Below are 19,915 nucleotides of genomic sequence, written 5' to 3' on the forward strand. Positions count from 1 at the left end.
AAAGAGATGGTCTTTGAGGTCCCTTCCAAACCAAACAATCCTATGATTCCATGATCCAAAACATTCTAAAGGTTTGACTATTCAGACATCCATTTGAATGCCCACAACTTGCTTGCAACATCATGCTTTTGGATACCGAGTTCCACTGAAATCCCAGTCTTCAGAATTAATATTTTTATATATATGAAATAACTGTGAGAGTAGCCTTACTTTTAAAAACAAAAGTGAAAAATTCCTGTAAATCCTAGGCATCTTGAAAATTTGTCAGCTCTTCAGCTAGTCACTCAACCTCTCTGGGCATCACGTTACCCATTTCAAATTGACTTGAAGACTGAATTGTTACTTCTGCTTCAGTAGCACGGCACAGAATGGTGCTGCAGAACCCAGCTGCAGACCTGCATGTTCATGTTTCCTCTGTAGAAGAACGGGCTAGACAACAGAAATTAGGTTTTGCCCCATGATTTCATTAAGGATACACATGGGACATTTTTAGAAAAGCCATAAAATGCCCTCACTTGTGTTTCTCTTTTCTCTCCCTTGTCCTGCCCTGTGCAAGTTATGGCTATTGACCACATGCATGCACATCCCCATTCACCTCTTGCTGCTCTGTGCACTTCTGTCAGGTCCAGGCAGGTTTGTACACTGGTGTAGAGGTCAATGCTTTCTAGGTACAACTTGTTAATATAATACACATATTTGAAGTGCTAATATTGTAAATTTCATCTTCCAATTATCCTTAGGATGAATGTGGTCATTTGCTGTAGGTGTTCGTTTGCTTTCAAATGGAAAGCTTGTGTGAAAATGATGGCATTTATGATTCTTCATGAATTAGGATAAAGAACAAACACTCCCTTGTTTTTATTATTGCTCAGGACCTGTTCAGTAAACAGAAGGGTTATTTAGAGGAAGAACTCGACTACAGGAAGCAAGCTCTGGACCAGGCTTACATGGTAGGAAAAGAACAGTCATTAAATTTTTCTATTTGAACAGACTGAATAAAATGCAGGGGTTTTTGGTTTTGTTTCTTTTAATTATAAATAGGGTTATTTTTTACTTTATATCTCTTTTTCTGCCAGACTAGAAATCAACTATTACTTAAATGAAAACTTAGGAAATGGGTTATAGTACTTACAAGTGTAATGTTTTTGCATTGCATTTTTTATTCTATTATATACAAGCATCTTGGTAGTACATCTGGAATGAGAAGAGCTCGTTTATGTATGCAAAAAACTGTAGACTAGTAGAATACCTCAGAAATTTAGAACTTTTCTAATATTTCTTTTCCTGAAGCATTTGTAAGTATTACTGCTGCTAACCTATCCTAAATCAGGAATACCTGTTCTTCCTATGGGATTCCTTTCTGCGTGGTCCTAATCCAACCTTACTCTTCCTAGTTTTCAAAAGGGGAGCTACAACCTTGCCTTTTTCAGGCTGAGTAAAAATTAGGAATTATCTAGGAATTGATAAAACTGCACACTCAACTTTGTTAATAGTGAGACTTCAGAAAATCAACATATAATGTTCTGAACCATTATTTATACATTGTAAATGTTTCTTATGGGGAAAATGTTTTCAGAGAAGAAGCAAGGTCTAGTGCTCAGAGCAGATAACAGAGATAAAAGCAAGCAGGCTCTATTTCTAGCACTGTGACCTTGGGCAAGCCATTTAACCTCTCTGCGCATCTGTTTATGCATCACTAATATGGATGGAATTACCTACCTCACAAAGGTGTTATGAGGGCTAAAGGGATGTGATCAGATGCTCTTGATCCAAATATTGTCAGTCTGGATGCTGGTTTTTAATAGGATCATGCTAACCCCAGTAATCAGGGAAACACTGCCATGATTCCTTTCTTTTCTCTTGGGAGTACAGTTCTCCATGCCAATGTGAAGTTCTCCTGTGTTTTCTGCTTTGCAAAGTACTGCAGTTTTGGTCAGTGCATGAGAATCACGTTAGGAATCTGGCAAACAGCAAGAGATGGATGAGGGATTAATGTATACAAGTATAGGTGTGTTCCTCTCTCCATTGCTTATGGAAACTTAGAACTAAGCCACTGACGTAGACTTGAAGCCATGAATGTCAGGATGGTAGGGTCAGAGAGAGAGAGAAAGATTTCTGTTCACAGTTTTTCATGTGGTCTTTTTATTTTATAGGATGGCTTAACAATTCAGTTGCAGTTGAAGGAAATCTGTTAGTTGGCATTAAATTTGTTATGTTCAGCATCAGGATTTTGAGTTTTATGAGGTGTTGAGTGCAGACCTATCATCTCAATCTTTCTTAAACAGAAGAATCTATCATTTACTAGAATGGGAACCATCGCTTGGGTGTAAATCAGTGCCGGGAGGCTGCGTGCACTCTGTGTGGAATGCTCCTCACTGCTCACGACTGCCGCTTTCCGTCCACCTGTCTGTGTCTGTCCTTCCCTCCTGCCTAAGGCTTTGCTTGCTGGCCTTCTCCTCTAGCTGTTGGTGGGTCGTTTGCTTGCTGGATTCAAATGTCAGCCTGTCTGTGTGTGATTTGGGTTGCATTAGAAAATCCAGGAGCTGGAGGCCACGCTGTATAATGCCCTGCAGCAGGATCCAGGAAGGCGGGCGAGCGAGTCGCTGACGGAAGCGCAGAGGGAGGACTTGCGAGCTGCAGTGGAGAAGGTGCGGCGGCAGATCCTGAGGCAGAGCCGTGAGTTTGACAGCCAGATCTTGCACGAGCGAATGGAGCTGCTGCAGCAGGCACAGCAGGTAATCCCAGTTCTCCTCCTTCCCGTCGTTGGTGTTACCTCTGTGGTTGCTGCCACTGCCCATAAACAGCATCGCTTCACCCTCACCTCGTGGAGTTCTGTTTAGTCTATTCTCTGTACAGCTCCCGTGCCAAGGAGCCATCGTGGTGTTAGGAGCTGGTTGCGCTGGGCATGGTGCACACACAAAACAAGTCACTGTCTCACCACAAGGTCCTGTTGCACAACCTGTTTCATGTGTGTACAACCACACAGTCTTCCACAGGACTCTGAGGGGAGCTTGTTGCAAGTTCAAGGCCCATATTAGAAAAAGGCAGAATGGAGGGTTGCAAGAGTATAAAGCTATGAAAAGAGGAAAGGCAGAAGCAGCAGTTACAGCAATCCAAGTTGGTTTTTTTTTCCCCTTTTCAACTATTTTAGCTATTTATGATTTTTTAAAAAAATAAATAAAAAATGTAAAGTCATAGAAAGTCTTTTAAGAGGCCATTTACAAGCTTTGACACCTTTAAATTAGTTTAGAAAAACCTTGTCTATCCAAACTACTTTGTTAAGGACAAGTATTGACAGTTTGAATTTGGCAAGGTCCTGGCCTATGGAAGTGTGGTAGTCACTTACTGCTGGTAGGATTGCTAGTTTTTCTGTGCAAATATTCAGGGACAGAAGAGAGCTGCATGTCTCAGGGTGTTAATTACTACAGCAGAAATAATTGTTCCCGAGGATTTTTGTTCCTCATTATAGTAACCTCTGGAATTTGCCGGCAGTTGTCTTAGATTTTGAGGACTGCTCTCCAGTTGCTCTGCTACTTTTTGTGCAAATCTGGAATCATATATTGTAAATGCTAAAATGTGCTATGCAGATGTGTCGAGAACATTGTTGCTATTTCAGGTGCTGGGGTAAGACCTGCTTTTAGCTTAGTCCAAGCCTCTCTTTGTTCAGGTTAGCTTTGTAGACGAATATAGATGAAAGTGATGTAATGTGACCCAGCAGTGTTGTGATCATCTCCTGTCATCCTGCAATGATGAGAAGTGCTTATGCTGTCAGTGTTAGATCTGAGCTCTGACTTCCTAGAAGTTTCCTTTCTCTTAGTACTTGTTACACTGAGACCAAGAGATGAACTTATTTAGTGGGTGTCATCTATTTTTAGTCATCGGTGATGGTGTACAGAAAGCTGGAGAAGGTAGGTACCAGGTGGCACTGCAAGTGTCAGAAAGAGAGAGTAAACATGTTAAATTTGCTAAATAAGAATGGAGCCAGAAGTTATTAGCCTAATGTTATTAGTGTAGCTGAAAATTAGTGAGACTAGAGGTTTTTGGCAGTCTCTTAGGCAGTCCAATTTCCTACCCAGACTGCTGGTGTTTTATTCAGAACAGTGATGCAGTGCTTTCTAGTTGGGTAAATATTATTTGCAAATGACATTTAATGGGTATGAATGACATTGTGTCTTGAGTATGCCTCCACACCTAAATAATATACTGTTTCAGATTTTACCATCAGACTAGATATAGTTTAGTCTTTGCTTTCACCAGGCATGTAGTTTGACACTGTTTGAGGACTGTTGTTGGCTAGGGCCTTTTTGTGGCCCATTGTTGGAGTGTATTTTTGGGGAACCTGGGCAGACCTTCCAAGTTAAGCTCATATACTATTGGCAAATAGAAAGGAAAAAGTAGGATTAGATTTGTAGAGTGAAACAGTTGTTCCTGAGAACTCAACATCCATACTATGTGCATATTGAGGTGTAACATGGACTCAGTTCCAATTTGTTCCATGGCCTCCTCACTATCAATCAGAGCACTTTATGTGCACATCTGTTTAAGTCCAGTTCATGTATTCACAGATTGCTTCACAACATAAAGGTTAGTGTGATGCGCATAAAAGAAAACAAAAACGCTACCATAAGCATGGATGTTTATGTACCTGCCTTCAGATCTATTTTATAGTGTGCCATTAGAGTTTCATGTTATGCCCATCTCATTAGACATGCTAATATTACAACCCTGCAGGGCACATTGAACTGAATTCTACTGCTTACTAAGGAGCTAAGTATTTTAGTAATCTATTTTTAACACACACACATACACATGACCACACACACATCCCCTATTAAAAAGGAAAAAGAAAAGCAAAGATGCTAGTTAATTTGCCTGGGTTATGGGAGGGCTATTTCTCCCAGCATTACTTTCATCTGCACTAACAAATGACAGAAGCTGTATGTATTTCACAAATGAAACCATACTTGTGCTGGCAGTGGATGAAGCTAATCAATGGATGAAGCTACATTTAGTACATCCTTGATACTTTGTTAAATGAATCCATTCCTTTCCTCATGTATTTATGGTCAGGAGAAGTTTTGCTGACATTGTGACATCAGCAAACACCCATCACACTTTATACTTGCAAAACTATAGTCTAGACCTGGTCGTATTTTAAGTCTGCAGTGCCTTTACAGTACACACCACACTTCTTGCTCTGCTGAAGATGAGGCTACAGAGAATGATAGGACAGCATGATGGACCTGCAATGCTTAATACAGAATCTTCTTGTTGCAAATACTCTCAAACTTTCCCTGAAACAGAAACCATGTATTAAAGACTCCAAATTCTCTGTAACTTTGGGAGTTTGATAACTTCCAGAAGGTCTTTTTCTTTGTTTCATTTACTTCCTGGTACGTCTGATTGAAGGGCTTCAAAAGAACAAGTCTGTTTATCCTGATAGGCTGGCAAAAACCTTCTCTGAGTTTCTGTGTCAGACATGGAATGGGGGTTCAACAAATTCTGATGATGGAGAAGGAGGAAATCCCACTTTCTGCCTGTAAATGATCCTTGACTGTACTTGCAGGGTGCAGAAATGGTAAGACATGTGATGAATGCTGTAGGTTGGTCTGCAGGGTTTATTAATAATTAATTGCTTCATGCAGGGACTTTGAGGAGTTAGCGTGTGAGATGCTGGTTTTACAGAGCTGGTAAATGTTCTTCCAGGGGACTGTACCATCTGAAAGGGACTGGGATGTGCATAAGAAAATGGGTAAACAGTTGCCCAAGTGTGAGCCTGTGCTGCTTTATGGGAACTTCTTTGTCCACATGGAAAGCCTGAGTTCTCACCCACTGGGTATTGACTTTGTTCCAGTGAAATAAATATATTTTAGGATGTAAAGGCTCTGTACTGCATTGGTAGGTCTGTTCATCTTGGGTGCATGTATGGTCACACATTATTATTGTTCATTTGTATATAAATGGAACCATTTGTGTATACCCATAGTGGATTAAGGAAACCAGGCCTCTGTGGAGCCAAATTAGACAAACTGTGTGATTAGATCTGCATGCTAAGGCACAAAACACTTTTATTAAACCCAGAGTGCAGCATGCAGGTCTGAGGGACAGATCCTCAGCTGAAGCATATTGGCAGAGCTCCCTCTAAGTCAGAGAAGGTGTTTTGATTTACACCATCCTCTCTATTTGGAGGAGGTAATATATGTTAATTAAAAATCTGTCATGAGCAGCTTGTGATATTTGCTTCTAGCAATAGGGTACGTGCAGTTCAACCACCATTCCTGTGTATATTGCCATCTAAAATGTCTCATTGTTCTACACTGTTATTATAAGCTTTTATAAATCAATATCTGATTTATTTTTATCAGGACTTCATTTAAAAGTAAGATTTGTGCTCTATTGAGTGCAGTGGCATGACTTTTGTGCTGTTGGAAAATATGAAGGTCATTATTAGCAGGTTCTGCTAAGAAGGGTAGTTTTTTATGTGTATATATAGGGTGCTAAGTAATTTCTAGAGGGAGTGAGAAAATCCATCTCTGAGAGAAGATATTTGAAATGGAGCAATACAACATGTTTCTGAAGTAGTGATATCAACTTCCTAATGAAGTAAATTCAAATATAAAAACAAACAAATAAACAAACTGCCCAAAAAAACCCAGCGCAAAAAATCCACACAGCATCATGGTTAGTACACCTTAAAATTATATTGCAATTATCTTATCTGCTGAAACTAGTAAATATTTAAAGGTCAAATTATGCTTTACATAAACCAAATAAGGTAAAAACCTAAATATATTCCTGTTAGTTTTACTGTAGCTGCATCTGGAGTATGAAACTGTCAAAATTCATCAGAACCAGGCTTTAAATTAGGATAGATTAATTCAAATTGCACTGTTGGCAGTATTCAAACATGAAGAAAATTTATAAGAGAAATATAATTTATTCTGATTTCATCTGAAGTTATTTTAAATCCAAAGAAAAGCTAGAAAATCCTTGAAGAACAGCAGATTGACACACACTCAGTTCCAAAAATGGTTGCTGCCAGTCAGAAAGGATATGAGAGACAGATTTTATTAACGTAATCCAGTAATTTCCCACAGTGGTCTTATCTTTGTTTAAAATTGTAAGAAAAAAAGGACAGAGAAAAGATATATTAGTTCATTGTGTAATCAGAAAGTGTGAAATTTTTTTTCTCTGATTTGCACCGTAGTACTGTACTAAGCTGAGGGTGTTTTGTTCTAACTGTAGTTAGAATATTTTTGGGTGTAGCTCGCTTTTACAAAGTAAAAGAAACAACTGCTTCAGTTCCAGACCTGAATATAATAAGAATCTGGACGGATGAAGTCTACCAAATTCCAACTTTAAATGGGTGGAATATAGCTGTAAATATTTTAGCTTTAAACTACATCATTTACTCCCATGACCAGATGGGATTATTCGTCAGTAGTAAAAGGAGTAATTACCACTTTGTTTGCATGTTTTACTAGAAGAAGGCATACCTTTAGGAGAGAGCAGGTTTAAATCAGAACTGACCTCTCCGTGTCACTGCCATGGAGAAGGATTCACTGCTGATGTGATGCCTCAGGCACTGCTTTTCATGGACACCAAGGAGAAGTCAGAAGTAGTGATGTCTTTTTTCATCCTGAAATGTCAAAATATAGCTTGAAATTGAGAAACAACAAACTAATTTTCTTCATTAAGTTTCTTAGTTAATTTTTTCCTGACCTGAAGAGTGAAGTTCTGACTGCTTAAAGATCAAAAAAAAGTGTAGCCTATGGCATTCCTCCATGAATTCTTACTGTTGTCTCATAGGTAGGACAACTTTTTCACACTGGGAGAGTAATTTATTTACGTATCCATAGGGTTGGATGTCACCATATCTATAAAATTGTATTGGGTCAGCCATTTAGAATACCTATTTTTGTAATGGTGTTGTTTTGGTTTTTTTTTTAAATCTTTATTTTAAAAAGAATTGTTAATATGGTAATTGCCAGAGTGAAGTAGGAACCTGAGATTCACCACTTGATATACTACAGATATTCAGGTAAAACTTGGATAAATCCAGCAGTTATTCTGTTTCTCCTTGCTGTGTAATTTGGTATGGTTGATAGACCACCTATTTTTCATCCAAGGAGAATTATTAAGGTTTAATGTTTGACTGGGAAGGCTTTTGAGGGAGGGAGAGAGAGAGGGAGGATGCTCTGCTCAGTGTGCCTCATTAATAGGCACACGGAGGTGTTGTCTGAAATTTGTCCTGTTTGGCACAATGCTTTGTGACACAGAGGACAAATTAAAGACAACCACTCCTCTGGTGAGTTGTCTTGATCAAAAACCCACAGCAGTGTCACACAGCTTAAAAAGCAGGTAGAAGTACTACTACTAAGCTTACTTACACATTAATAACTGGGGAGTCTCAGATAATTTTGCCTCCAAATCTACATAGATTCAATGGTTTGATGTTTTTATTTTAAATCTGAAGTGGTACAGTTCTAGGGAAGTTAATTCCTAGCTATTGTATACAACTATATGTGAAGAGGACCACGTAGGGCAACGACTGATTTTTTTTTTTTTTTCTGCTACTAATGCTTGCTTAGCATTAATGTTCTGTGCTTTGCTGTTCAAAATTTAATAGATTACTGTTGATAATGCATTTTTTATATTCATGAATTGCTCGTAAAGGCATCTGATATCACAGCTGTATAACTGTCATCAATATTCATCAAGCACATCATGACTGGGCTAATCATAGTTGACCTGTGGTATTGATTTGTCATGCAGGAGTGAACACTGAGTCTTTCAGGGCATCATTGCTGCTATAATGACAATGTCACAATAAACTGTAATTTCTCACAGATCTGAATGGCAGATGAGAGTTAACTTTAATAATTTCTCTATGTGTATCTTACAGTGTTTCCTTGTACATGTTTTCTGTATATCTTCAACCTTATCTGCTCTGCTAACTACCTTAGTGATGCTACTTGCCTGAGTAAGTGATGATAGCAGGACTGCTGTGATACCTACAAAATATATCTGAAAGGTCTACACCCTTTGTCCTAAACAAAGTGTGATCGAGGTTTTTGGTTTTGTTTTGGTTTTGTTTGTTTTTGTTTTGGTTTTGTTTAGGCTTTTGTTTGTTTGTGGGGTTTTGGGTAGTTTTGTGTTTTGTTTTTGTTTGGGGATTTTGTTTGTTTCTGTTTTGTTTTCTTTTTTCCTGTCTGATAATCTGCCTAGGCTGTGAAGGAGTCAGTTTTAAGATGTTGAATGTGTTTTGTCTTCTGAGTTCAGGTAGACTTAGCACAGCTATTATGTGTAAATATAGGTCTAGTATGGTTTAAATTATTGTTTTTCCCCAATGAAAACAATAGGACTGCTGATATCAATGAATTAACTCTTTTAGATATCAATGTATGTTGTAACATAAATTAAAAGACTCTCAGTGTTGAAAAAAAAATTGGATTTACTAGTAAATGTTACATACATATAGTCATTTGGGTATCAGATTATAACAGATAGTTATTTTGGTCTAAATGTATTTATAAAATTCAGTAATTTAATACCAAGACCAATGTGACTGAATACATATGCTGAGAAATGTAGTGCATGGGTGCAGCTGCTAAAAGGTTCATTCTCCCCAGGAAGGCAAATAAAGAAACTACAAATGCATAATAAAGATTAACAAGAACAATTCTTCTACGTCAGTAACTATTAATTGGATTATCATGGTTGAGACTTCAGAACATAGAAAAGAATAAAATTTTTACCTACTGTGTACAGAAAATCTTGGTGAGGATCAGAGAGGCACAGTATATCCAAAATAATTTCTTATTATCCTATTCAACAGGCTAAAAGTTACATTAGGTTTTCATTCATAAAGTAAAGCAAGATGGCAACAAACGTAACTTAAGATAATTCTGTTGCCGTGGGTTTTTTTGTTTCCCGATGACCACTTTGCAAAATCACATTCTAGGAATATAGAACTAAAGGGAACATTTGGATTCCCGAATTCAAACCCTTTATGGTAGCGGATCCAACAGCTTGAGTAAACTCATGTGACAATCTCCTATGCAAATTGTATTGTTAAAATAGTACAGGTTATTAAACATCTGTTAAAATGCATTAAATTTAAAAAGGCTCAAGAAATATTTTCATTAAGGAATTTTATCCATCACTGTAGTGATTTGAATAATAGCTAAAGGCAAGTCAGTTTATATTAATCTTTGTTTAAATTCATGCATGTAACATAGTTATGCTGTTCACATTATTAAAGATCTTACATACCTGTGTCTTAATAGTGACGAGAATCTGCTTAAAATAATGACATAATGAAATAATGAAATAATATTGATTCTTCCCCTTGTCAAATTAATAAAATATTTCCCATGCTAAATTTTGCTGCAGAATGAGATACATTCTTGATCATAAGATGGCTTCAGAGAGTCAAAACCTGGTTCATGTCAGATACAGTCCATCCATGGTGCCTATGCTGGGAATGTACATTAACCTGAACCTTTGCAACATTTCAGAGCCGAGGCTCTAAGCAGCTTAGCAAATCCTTCTTGGTCTGCTTTGTGCTAAAATTATCAAATTGTTTTCTTGGATTTGCTGGTGAATGTAAATCCAATAAGAGCGTGTCACAGGAACTGTTAAGGTAATTTCTAAACCCCCTGGTTAGTACATTCCTGTGTTTTCACAAGTACAGTAGCATGGCAAAGAGCGTATTTTGCAGGTAGGTAAATTGATCTTAATGTTACTGTCCATAAAACATTTGTTACACAGTTATCTGGAAAGCAAGAACATCAGTTCTGCAGTTTGACACCTACGTGAAGGATCATGTGGTCATCGCAGTCACACAAATTTCTTTCCTGATAGATTTTTACCCATTTGACAAAGATCCTTGAGGATCTGAAGCCATCCAAGATGTTGGTTCAGGACTGTGAATGGCTGGCTAGTGCTGGGGGTGAATTGGAGAGGACAAAAGGCTTGGATGAAGAAGTGCACTTCATCTAGCCTGCATCACTGTCCAATAAACAGAAAACAGAAATTCCTAGAGTCTGTATTTGCTATGAAAAAAAAACAGCTGGAAGATCAGGTCAAAAAAACCCCAAAATGTGCATAAGGCACCATGTAATTATAGAGTGACACAGTCCATTTCTCATCAGAATTTGTGGTAACATGAAAAGATTAAGCTTAACCAAATGAAGAAATGTGCATGTTTTGGTTGCCTGGTGGAGGAAATCTGGACCTAGCATTTAAAAGTAGTGAGGCTTGTACTGAGATGTACTTCAGTACATCTCAGATCAATTTTCTTCCTTTGTAACAATGACAAATCATTGCTGGGTTGATATATTACCTCCAGCACAAAAATGATAGCTCAGAGAATGCAGCCCAGGGCTCACTGAGCTCGGCAAAAGGAATTCCATTTATTCCAGTGCACTGTATTAATGGCAATGGTACTTAATGTAGATAGATTGCTATTATAACAAAAGCTGGGCACACATACTTCATGTGTTCTCAGTGGGAATGCCACTAACCTTTTTATTTTTTTTTAATGGAGCAATATTTTCATTTTGGCTAAACTTCAAGCTGAGTCTTCTAAGCCTGTGTTATTAGAATTTCTCTGTTAGTGAAAGTAGATTAATATTTCCAGGCACACATCCACCATCATGCTGCTTACATTTCATCTAAACTTTGATTCCTCAGGTCTCCCAGACATGTGGCTTGCAATCTTGAGGTTGTGGTATAGCCACAGGAGGCAAACCGTGCAAAAATGATAGAAATTTCCCTTTTGAAATCAGTACATGTCTGGTTCTCCACTGGCAATGTATTCATATGATTTCATTGAACTCTTTGCCTTCAGTTCAGTTTTAAATACCAAATTTGTCCTCTTTATTTGCATTGTACAAGGAAGTCATGAACATAGTGAATCTGCATCTAGAGTTATCTGGCCTTTTACTGAGTTTGGATGCATTTGGAAAATAAAAATCTATAGGGGAATTTTCCAGCTATTGAGAAAATGGAGCTGTAGATGAAGAGACACCTGAATTGGTCCCACCAAGGCCAGTTCAGGTACCATACCTCACACAAACTTAAAGACTCACACTCTTTAGGAAGGTCAGAATAGCTGTGAGTAGGAATTTTTAGTCCCATCTTGTTGTGTCAGCCCTCTGCTACTTGAGAAAAGAAGAGCTGGCTTGTCTTAATTTCCCTGACAGTACTGGAGAGCACTTGCCATCCTAGCTTACCAAAGAGAATTGCTTAAGTGAATAATTGCACTTCAAGAAGTGAATCCTGTTTCCCAGAAAGATGAACTTTCCATCATGAGCTGAAAGGAAATGGAGGGTTGTGAGCATTTAAGAGGAATCTGCTGCACATTAGGAATCTTCTGCTGAGAAAAAAGGCTAATTGCTCACTTTCGGGGCAGTTTGGCTGCCCTTTATATTTGGGATCTCTCCAAGAATTAGAGATTGGAGAGAACATGCAGTCAGAGAATGTATAATTTATAGAACCGTGGCTGACTGATGGTAAAACTCCCCTTTTATGATTCTGTTCAGTAAAGTAATGTCATATGTAGTGCCACGTTAGGGGTAGTTTGTTCCTGCCTTTGCATTGCAGACTTCCAAAAGAAAAGTATGCTTTAGCTGCCTGAATTTTCTGGATGTGCTCTCTCTTACCTAACTGTTACCATTTTTAGGCTGTCCTTCAGGGTTATAGCTTGCCTTTGTATAGTTGCATATGTAACTACTATTGAGAAAAATTTTATAACGAAACTTAAAAGTCTGTTTGAATTGCAATTAAGTAATAAGTAAGGCATCTTTATCATCTTTGTTCTGTGGCTGTCTGGCAATGCAAGTGGATCTCTGAGCTGAGCCCCTCTCCTGGCAGAGCTGGAGCTGCTGTTCAGCATAGCCTGGCCAGCAGAGCCATCTGCTGATAGCTCTGCACAGGGAACAGCCCTCAGCCCCTGCTGTGCTCTGGCTGCTTGTTAGCACTTACTCAGAAGTGGCAGCAAACTTCACTACCAGTAGAAGAATGATTTACTTATCTAGTAGGTGCTTGCCATACTGAAATGGACACTTGTCCAACCCTCTTTTGAAACTCGGGGAAGCTCCATGTGGGTAAGGGCAGTTACAGGGAGTATTTGCAAATGTACCATCCATCATCCAGAAGTTTTGTGATGAGATTTCATTTGCCATTGTAATAAAATCAATGACAAATTAGTATTCATTATTTTGGCAGGTTGGTTCTGAATGTGGGTGAGGTGGACAGTGTTAAGAAACTGTCCCTTATGTTTGCACTTCTGTCTTCCATGGTTGCATTCCAGTTGCCCTGTTTTTGCCTGACTGTGGCTCTTTGTTTGCCTACAGTAATTCCATTGTATGGCCCCATGATTTGACAAGGGTTATTCTCATGAATCCCGAGTCCTGAAAAGGTGCACTTGTGTGACCGAGGGGCAGCTATTAACTGTAGGGACACGGGAATTACTAGAACCCAGCAGAGCACCACTCTACTCATCCCTAATCCTTGCTTTGACTGTGATCACTATCCGTATCTTCTATCCCTCTCTTTTTACAAAAGAAAATAAACAGAAGAACAACCTGTGGCTTTCTTTTCAACCGAGACTTATCAAGGTTTTGAGAGCAAGACAGAGTCAATTTTGTTGCTTCCTAATATTTTTTTTGTGCTGTTGAAAAGGTACTGCATTTACACTGCAAGGTTCCTGCAAGCCTGGAGCTGAATGCATCTTTTATATTCACAATTGTTATAACTCTATGTGAAGTAGAAGGAAAAGCTCAATTTACAGATCATCAGTTTATATCATGAAGCATGAAAGCAGATAGAATTTCTGGATAACAATGAAATACTTCTATGTGATTTGTTGTCACAGTCACGCTTTTGCAAACATAAACAAATCAGAATTCACTGAAAGCATCTAATGAAGTGTTGAAAATCTGAGAGTTCACAGCTACTTGATTTGTAATTCTTGCAAATAAAAGGAACAGTAGATAAAGATGTAAAGACTGTTTATTGGACAGAGTCTCAAGCAGTTCTACCTTTGGTCTTAATTAGGACCTGTAACTCTTGTGTAATTTCCTTCTCAGTAGTTTAATGTAACCTTTGACTAATAAACATCTCATGCTACTTCTAGGAGATACTTCCTTTGTTACAGCTCCGATTGGTACATATATCTTACATGTATTTTTTAAAGTCATGTTTTGGAAATCACTATATGTGTGTTCAAGATAATACTGTAAATGCAGATAGGTACAATAAGGGGAAATAATTATTTTTATGTGTTAAATACTCTATGCAGCCAATATAGTGCATAAACTTGTATATATTTTTAAGGCCATCTCTGCAGTTAAATAGAAATAAATGAGTTAAATCAGATTTTTCAGGATATATAAATAGCTGAACTAGGCTGGTTATCTTCCAGTGCTGTCCCTGAGCAATCAAAGGATATTGATGGGAGTAGCTACGCCCACTTCATCCTCTTGGATAATCCTCCAAGGGAAAGCAAGTAAACAACCTGGAGCAAACAACCCCAAGCTTTGATACCCAATGAAAAATTCTAGGCCAAGGTTGTGTTTTAGAACCTGTCTAGGTTAGAATTTTTAATTTCTGTAGTAAAGAAGTTACAAAATCTTACTCATTTGCAGCATAAGTATTCTGTTGTTCTGATTTCTGTTCATTTAAGAGGAATATACAAGCTATTTAAGCACCAGCCACCAGCCTTCAACATACTATCCTTAGGCAGCAAGTCTGGAACAGTTCTAGAGATACACATGTATAGCTGCAAATGTCTGCCCTACTGACTACAGCCACTGTGTCCAGTCCAGCAGCACAGAAACAGCAGCGATGCCCTGGCCACCTTCCAGGCCAGGCCCATGGCCATGGCTGTTATCAGAACGTTCCCAGGCACAATTCAGTAAGGTGATAAGCAGCACAGCACTGCAGCAAGCAGAGAAAGCAAAAAGCAGCCACTAACGAGAGTAGGCTCTAATATACAGTCAGGGAAGCAAACCTCATAGCAAACACAGGAGCCTGCTGAGTACTAGGTAAACATCACTAACAGCAATGAATTCAATGTAGTGCATCCCAGTTAAACCCATTGATATCTCGAACCCCTCAAGCTCAATGTTGGGCATCAACGAGGACTGTGGTGGTTTAACCCCAGCCGGCAGCCAAGCCCCACTCCCGCTCACTCACTCCCCCACCTGTGGATCGGGGAGAGAACTGGAAGGGTAAAAGCTGAAAAACTCGTGGTTGAGATAAAGACAGTTTAATAGGAAAAGCGAAAGCCACACATACAAGCAAAACAAAACAAGGAATTAATTCACCACTTCCCGTGGGCAGGCGAGTGTTCAGCCATCTCCAGGAGAGCAGGGCCCCGTCACACGTAGCAGTGACTTGGGAAGACAAACGCCATCACTCAAAAAATCCCTCCTTTCCTCCTTCTTCCCCCCAGTTTATATACTGAGCATGATGTCAGATGGTCTGGAATATCCCTTTGGTCAGTTTGGGTCACCTGTCCCAGCTGTGTCTCCTCCCAGCTTCCCATGCACCCCCAACTTCCTTGCCAGCGTGGCAGTACAAGAAGCAGAAAAGGCCTTGGCTCTGTGTAAGCCCTGCCCAGCAATAACAAAAACATCTCTATTAATGTAATCAACACTGTGTTCAGCACAAATGCAAAACATAGGCCCATGCTAGTCACTATGAAGAATATTAACTCTACTGCTGCCAAAACCAGCTCCATCTGCCTTACTGATATCAATCTAGTTGGTTTGAGGCTATCTTGTAGATTTTTCACTGCTAAGAAATTCAACTTCTTGAGTTTTCCCAGTCAATTGGTAGGCTGTTTTTGTTTTTAAACTGATTTTTTAGGAAAGCATATATTTCTTCATCTTAAAACTATTCTCTAGCTTTCATCTCCCAAAATTTAACTATTTTTATGGGTTATGTGTGGAAATTGGAGAATAGAAGCCTCAGACCTTTTTTAGAACCATTCTGAATAGTTGTAGAGAACAGCTGAATAGCTGTAATCTTTTGAAAAGATTAAAAATTCATAAGGGAATAATAACATCTCAATTTTTACTTAATTAACAGAATTCCCAAATCTTAAAAATGTCATCTTATCTTAATTAACTTGTTCTTTTATAAAGGAACCCTTGCTGTAAACCCTGAGGTGAGAAAGCCACTGGATGTTTGGTGGCTTTTTTTTTTTCCCTTATTTTCTGAAGGCAAACTCTCAGCAGTTATTGAAAAAAAAAATCTCACATGATAAATCTTGAAAATTATATTTAAAAACATTTCTTCTTGCCACTTATCTCACTACGGTCAAATTTTATCACAGAGCATAGCACAACCCCTAGAGAATTGAAGTCTGTCACTCAGCTCTGGGATGTGGCTGTAAGAAGGAATCAACATAACTGAAATGATTAGGAGAGAAACAGGAGTCTAACCTGATGAACTAGAGATCTCAGAGGTGATTACATCTGCCTACTTCTCATCCCATGGTTTTTTACAGTCATTGTAACCTTCCTGGTACATACTGTATATGAAAATGATCACCTGAGAGATAGGCTTGCCTTGAGCAGGGAGTAGATGAAGTATAAATCAATTCAAATGTAATAGAGGAAAAGTGAAATTAATACAGCTGTACTTGGGGCATTTGTTACTGTCAGGAAAGCTGCATGCACTTATGTCACACGAGGGTAATCTGGTTTGTGTTGGTTTGTGTATTTACTGAGGAAATCTTTGAGCATTGCAGTATGATATAGTGGAGATTTTGATTCACTTACTCTGTATAATATTCAAATCAGTCATTTAAGCAAAGTCTTTCATTTTGAAATAGCAGCAACAATAACAAAACTTTTTTACTCGTGGCCTTTCTTCAATATTTGTGTGGAGGAGTATACCCTAGGAAAAGTGAACCGCAGGGTTGTGTGAACTACCTCATTTTTGGAGTAGTTCCAGGTTAGATTTGCAATTTTCAAGCCAAGCTCTGAGGTTCTCTAAACCAGTTTGGTCATTGGATCAGCTGCTGCCTTACTGCAGCTATCCTGGGCTACCGTGAGTCTGGGGCATTTACCACTACTTGAGATCTTTGAACTGAATGAAGGTAAGCAGCTACCAACATCAGGTGATATGCACAGGCTTGTAAGTAATGGCTGGATATTGTTTTGAAAGAGATTCTAATTGTTCAAATCAGTCTGGGAGTCATAGAATAACTTGTGAGTAGTGCAGCAGCAGCTATATTAATTTTATTGGCCTGTGCCATTCACATTATAGGAGGTGATAATTTGTCTTCCCAAATTCAAGAACTGTTAACAACCTTAGCTGTTGTAGGCCAGGCTGAGATTGGATAGTTAAACCCGAAAAAAAGGTGCATGTATAAAGTTTCTCCTCATAACCTGTGACTGTTAGTAGGAGATTTCTACTTTAATAAATAATAAATCTACTTTGTCTATAACAAGTAAAATGTACTAAAAGTGTAATAAAGTGCATCTAAATTGTAGAAGCCACCTAAAATTAAAAGAAAAATAAAAAATATGCACAATTTAAATAAAACAAACAAGGGAATATGTGATATAGAAAGAAACTAAGATATGTGGACCCAACAGAAGTCATACTTTAGAAGAATCTTTGTGAAACTGAACAAGAAAAATCCTTAAAAATATGGGGAGCTACACTGAAGGAAACATTCCCTCTGGCTCTTGAGGGAGGTAACTGATAATAGGATGGAGCTGAATCTTTGGATGGTGTCTTTGTGATGAACTGAAAATCTGAGTGTTCTGTTTGTTCTGGTACAGCGTGACTATGCCAGAAGCATGTTAGGTTTTATAGGAAAAGAAAATAGACAGTTAAAAGGAAACATAATAGTGTAATCTGTTCACTGTCTAGGTAAGTAAAAGACTTCTGGCAGTTGCAGAGAAAGTAATGTACTTCTAAGAATTTTGGTGCTAATTGGAGTTGTGTGTATATGTTAAAATGATGATTAATCAGTGGTGATAAGGAGACTTTCTGGTAGTAAACATGATGTTCTGAACGTGCAGCTTGCTTGAAATGCCATGATTTCATGGGAACACGGAGCAATCCTGCCAGAGACGTGCCTAATATAACTGTATAGATAGTGTTAGATTGATAATGGGCATTTGTTCTCTTTATTTTTAACCTATTTCTTATCTTTTTGATGCATATGCTTTTCAAATTAGATATAATAATGTCTATTTTACTTTTTCTGTTCCAGCGAATTCGAGATCTAGAAGATAAAATAGAGCTTCAAAAGAGGCAACTCAAAGAAATTGAGGAAAAGGTAAATAAATGTCTGGGCAGTACCAATGGATTGCTTCTCTACAAATTTACTTTTCTGTGTTGCATTGATGTTAGTACTGTTTAACCTAGTATCATGAAATTTATTTAAAAGCAAGATAAAATTTGAGTCACTGCTGTGTGAAATGATGCTCTTTCTCTAATCTGCTCAAAATTATTTCCTATCCAGATTTTCCACCAATTACAGGAAGGCATTAAGGGGTCTGGAGAGACACTAGACTAGCAGAGGAAGGATTTGCTGATGTTTAGATCAAGAAAGAACATAAAGATTTGTCTCTGACAGATTTGGTTAGCTCAGCCCTATTCTTTGGATAGCATTGCTTTGCCAAATTTTCAAGTACTGAAAATAAAATAAAAAAATAATAAGATACCAATGACATAATCTACTCTCAAGAATATTTCTTACACTAAGATAGAAACAAATTAAACCCTGGGTCCAAATTTTCTTGTCTTTCGAAGAATTTCTGATGAAAGCTTGAGACTGCAAATATATTTGTGTCACTGTGGTTCCCAAGCAAGGGATGGCACAAGCTTTATGGGCTGTGAGCTCAGGAGTTTCCCCAGTCTGTGGAGTTTAGGCTGCTCTTCAGTGCATGGGATGACAATGGGTCTTTCTCTAGGCCTCAGGAAAGTGTTTTAGTTTGTTCTTTTTGCTGAATCAGTGCCTAGGTACCAGCACAAGTTACATCATCTCAAGTTAATTTTCCCCAACATTTATGGAGACCTGATCCTACATAAACCACTGCTAGGCTGAATGGAGAAGTTAGGGAGTTTTCAGCAGTTTTTTTTCTTTTGGGATGAGAAAGGGGTGAAAGATGAAAGAGGTCAATGGGTCTTGCAGAACTGAGAGAGTCGTTGTGGACCAGCTCACTGGATGTTGAAAAGTTTCCTCCTCACCCTTCTCTAGTCCCACTGTCCCATCATTTGTCCTCCCAGTGTCACCCTCTTCCTTGTCCCCTTATGCTTCCACATTAGTTATCTGCCCTCTGCTGTGCCTTGTCCTGCACTTTTCAAACTGTGATATCCAGCTGGGTTTGTGGAAGAGCCAGGAGAAGAGCCATGAGAAACTGTGCTGGGTGCTGCTGTTTCCACTAGCAGAGAAACACAGGAATCATCCACTCCTAAAAGGGCTCTTTTGCCGCCTTTGCCCTTTTCTACCCCAAACCACTTCTATAGCTGAAGCTGTTCCTGCCTAGCAGTCAGTAATGTCTCATATCAAAGCAGAGAAATGCTGAGGGATAGATGATACTTCTACATGTTAATTATTTCAAATATTAGTGTTTATCCACCTACTGTAAAACATCAACATCTCTAGATGTTGCTGTTGTCCAAATATAAGCCTTTAAGGCACTGCCATTACAGTTTACAAATTAGGTATTGGATTAGGGCAGACTGACAATTTTGAAAATGGAAGATAGCATTATCTCTACTGGTTCACCAGCTGGATGGATGGAAAAAAGCATTAGAAAAGAAACAGCTTAATCACAAGCTTAGCAGAAAGCTGGTAATGAGTTAAAATGATTAACGTCCTCTTTGCCTTAATGTTGCATTAGCAAGAGACCTCAAAAAAGCTTCATCTTTTTCGATT

At 38.5% G+C, this 19,915-nt stretch overlaps 1 protein-coding gene across 8 annotated transcripts in view; it reads left to right on the forward strand.

Annotated features, from left to right (window-relative positions):
- JAKMIP1 (janus kinase and microtubule interacting protein 1) overlaps positions 1–19,915 on the forward strand; it is a 244,905-nt gene that overhangs the window by 133,848 nt on the left and 91,142 nt on the right. For 4 of the 8 annotated variants that reach the window (XM_050337666.1, XM_050337665.1, XM_050337667.1 and 1 more), the window contains exons 19-21: positions 873–950; positions 2,532–2,735; positions 18,245–18,310. In XM_050337666.1, coding sequence (XP_050193623.1) covers positions 873–950; positions 2,532–2,735; positions 18,245–18,310 — 348 coding nt within the window. The remainder of the gene's footprint in view (positions 1–872; positions 951–2,531; positions 2,736–18,244; positions 18,311–19,915) is intronic. The other 4 variants (XM_050337671.1, XM_050337670.1, XM_050337669.1 and 1 more) reach the window with 2 other exon arrangements.

Source organism: Myiozetetes cayanensis, unplaced genomic scaffold (genome assembly GCF_022539395.1).
Source record: "Myiozetetes cayanensis isolate MyiCay16 unplaced genomic scaffold, myiCay2020 scf7, whole genome shotgun sequence".
Lineage (NCBI taxonomy): Eukaryota > Metazoa > Chordata > Aves > Passeriformes > Tyrannidae > Myiozetetes > Myiozetetes cayanensis.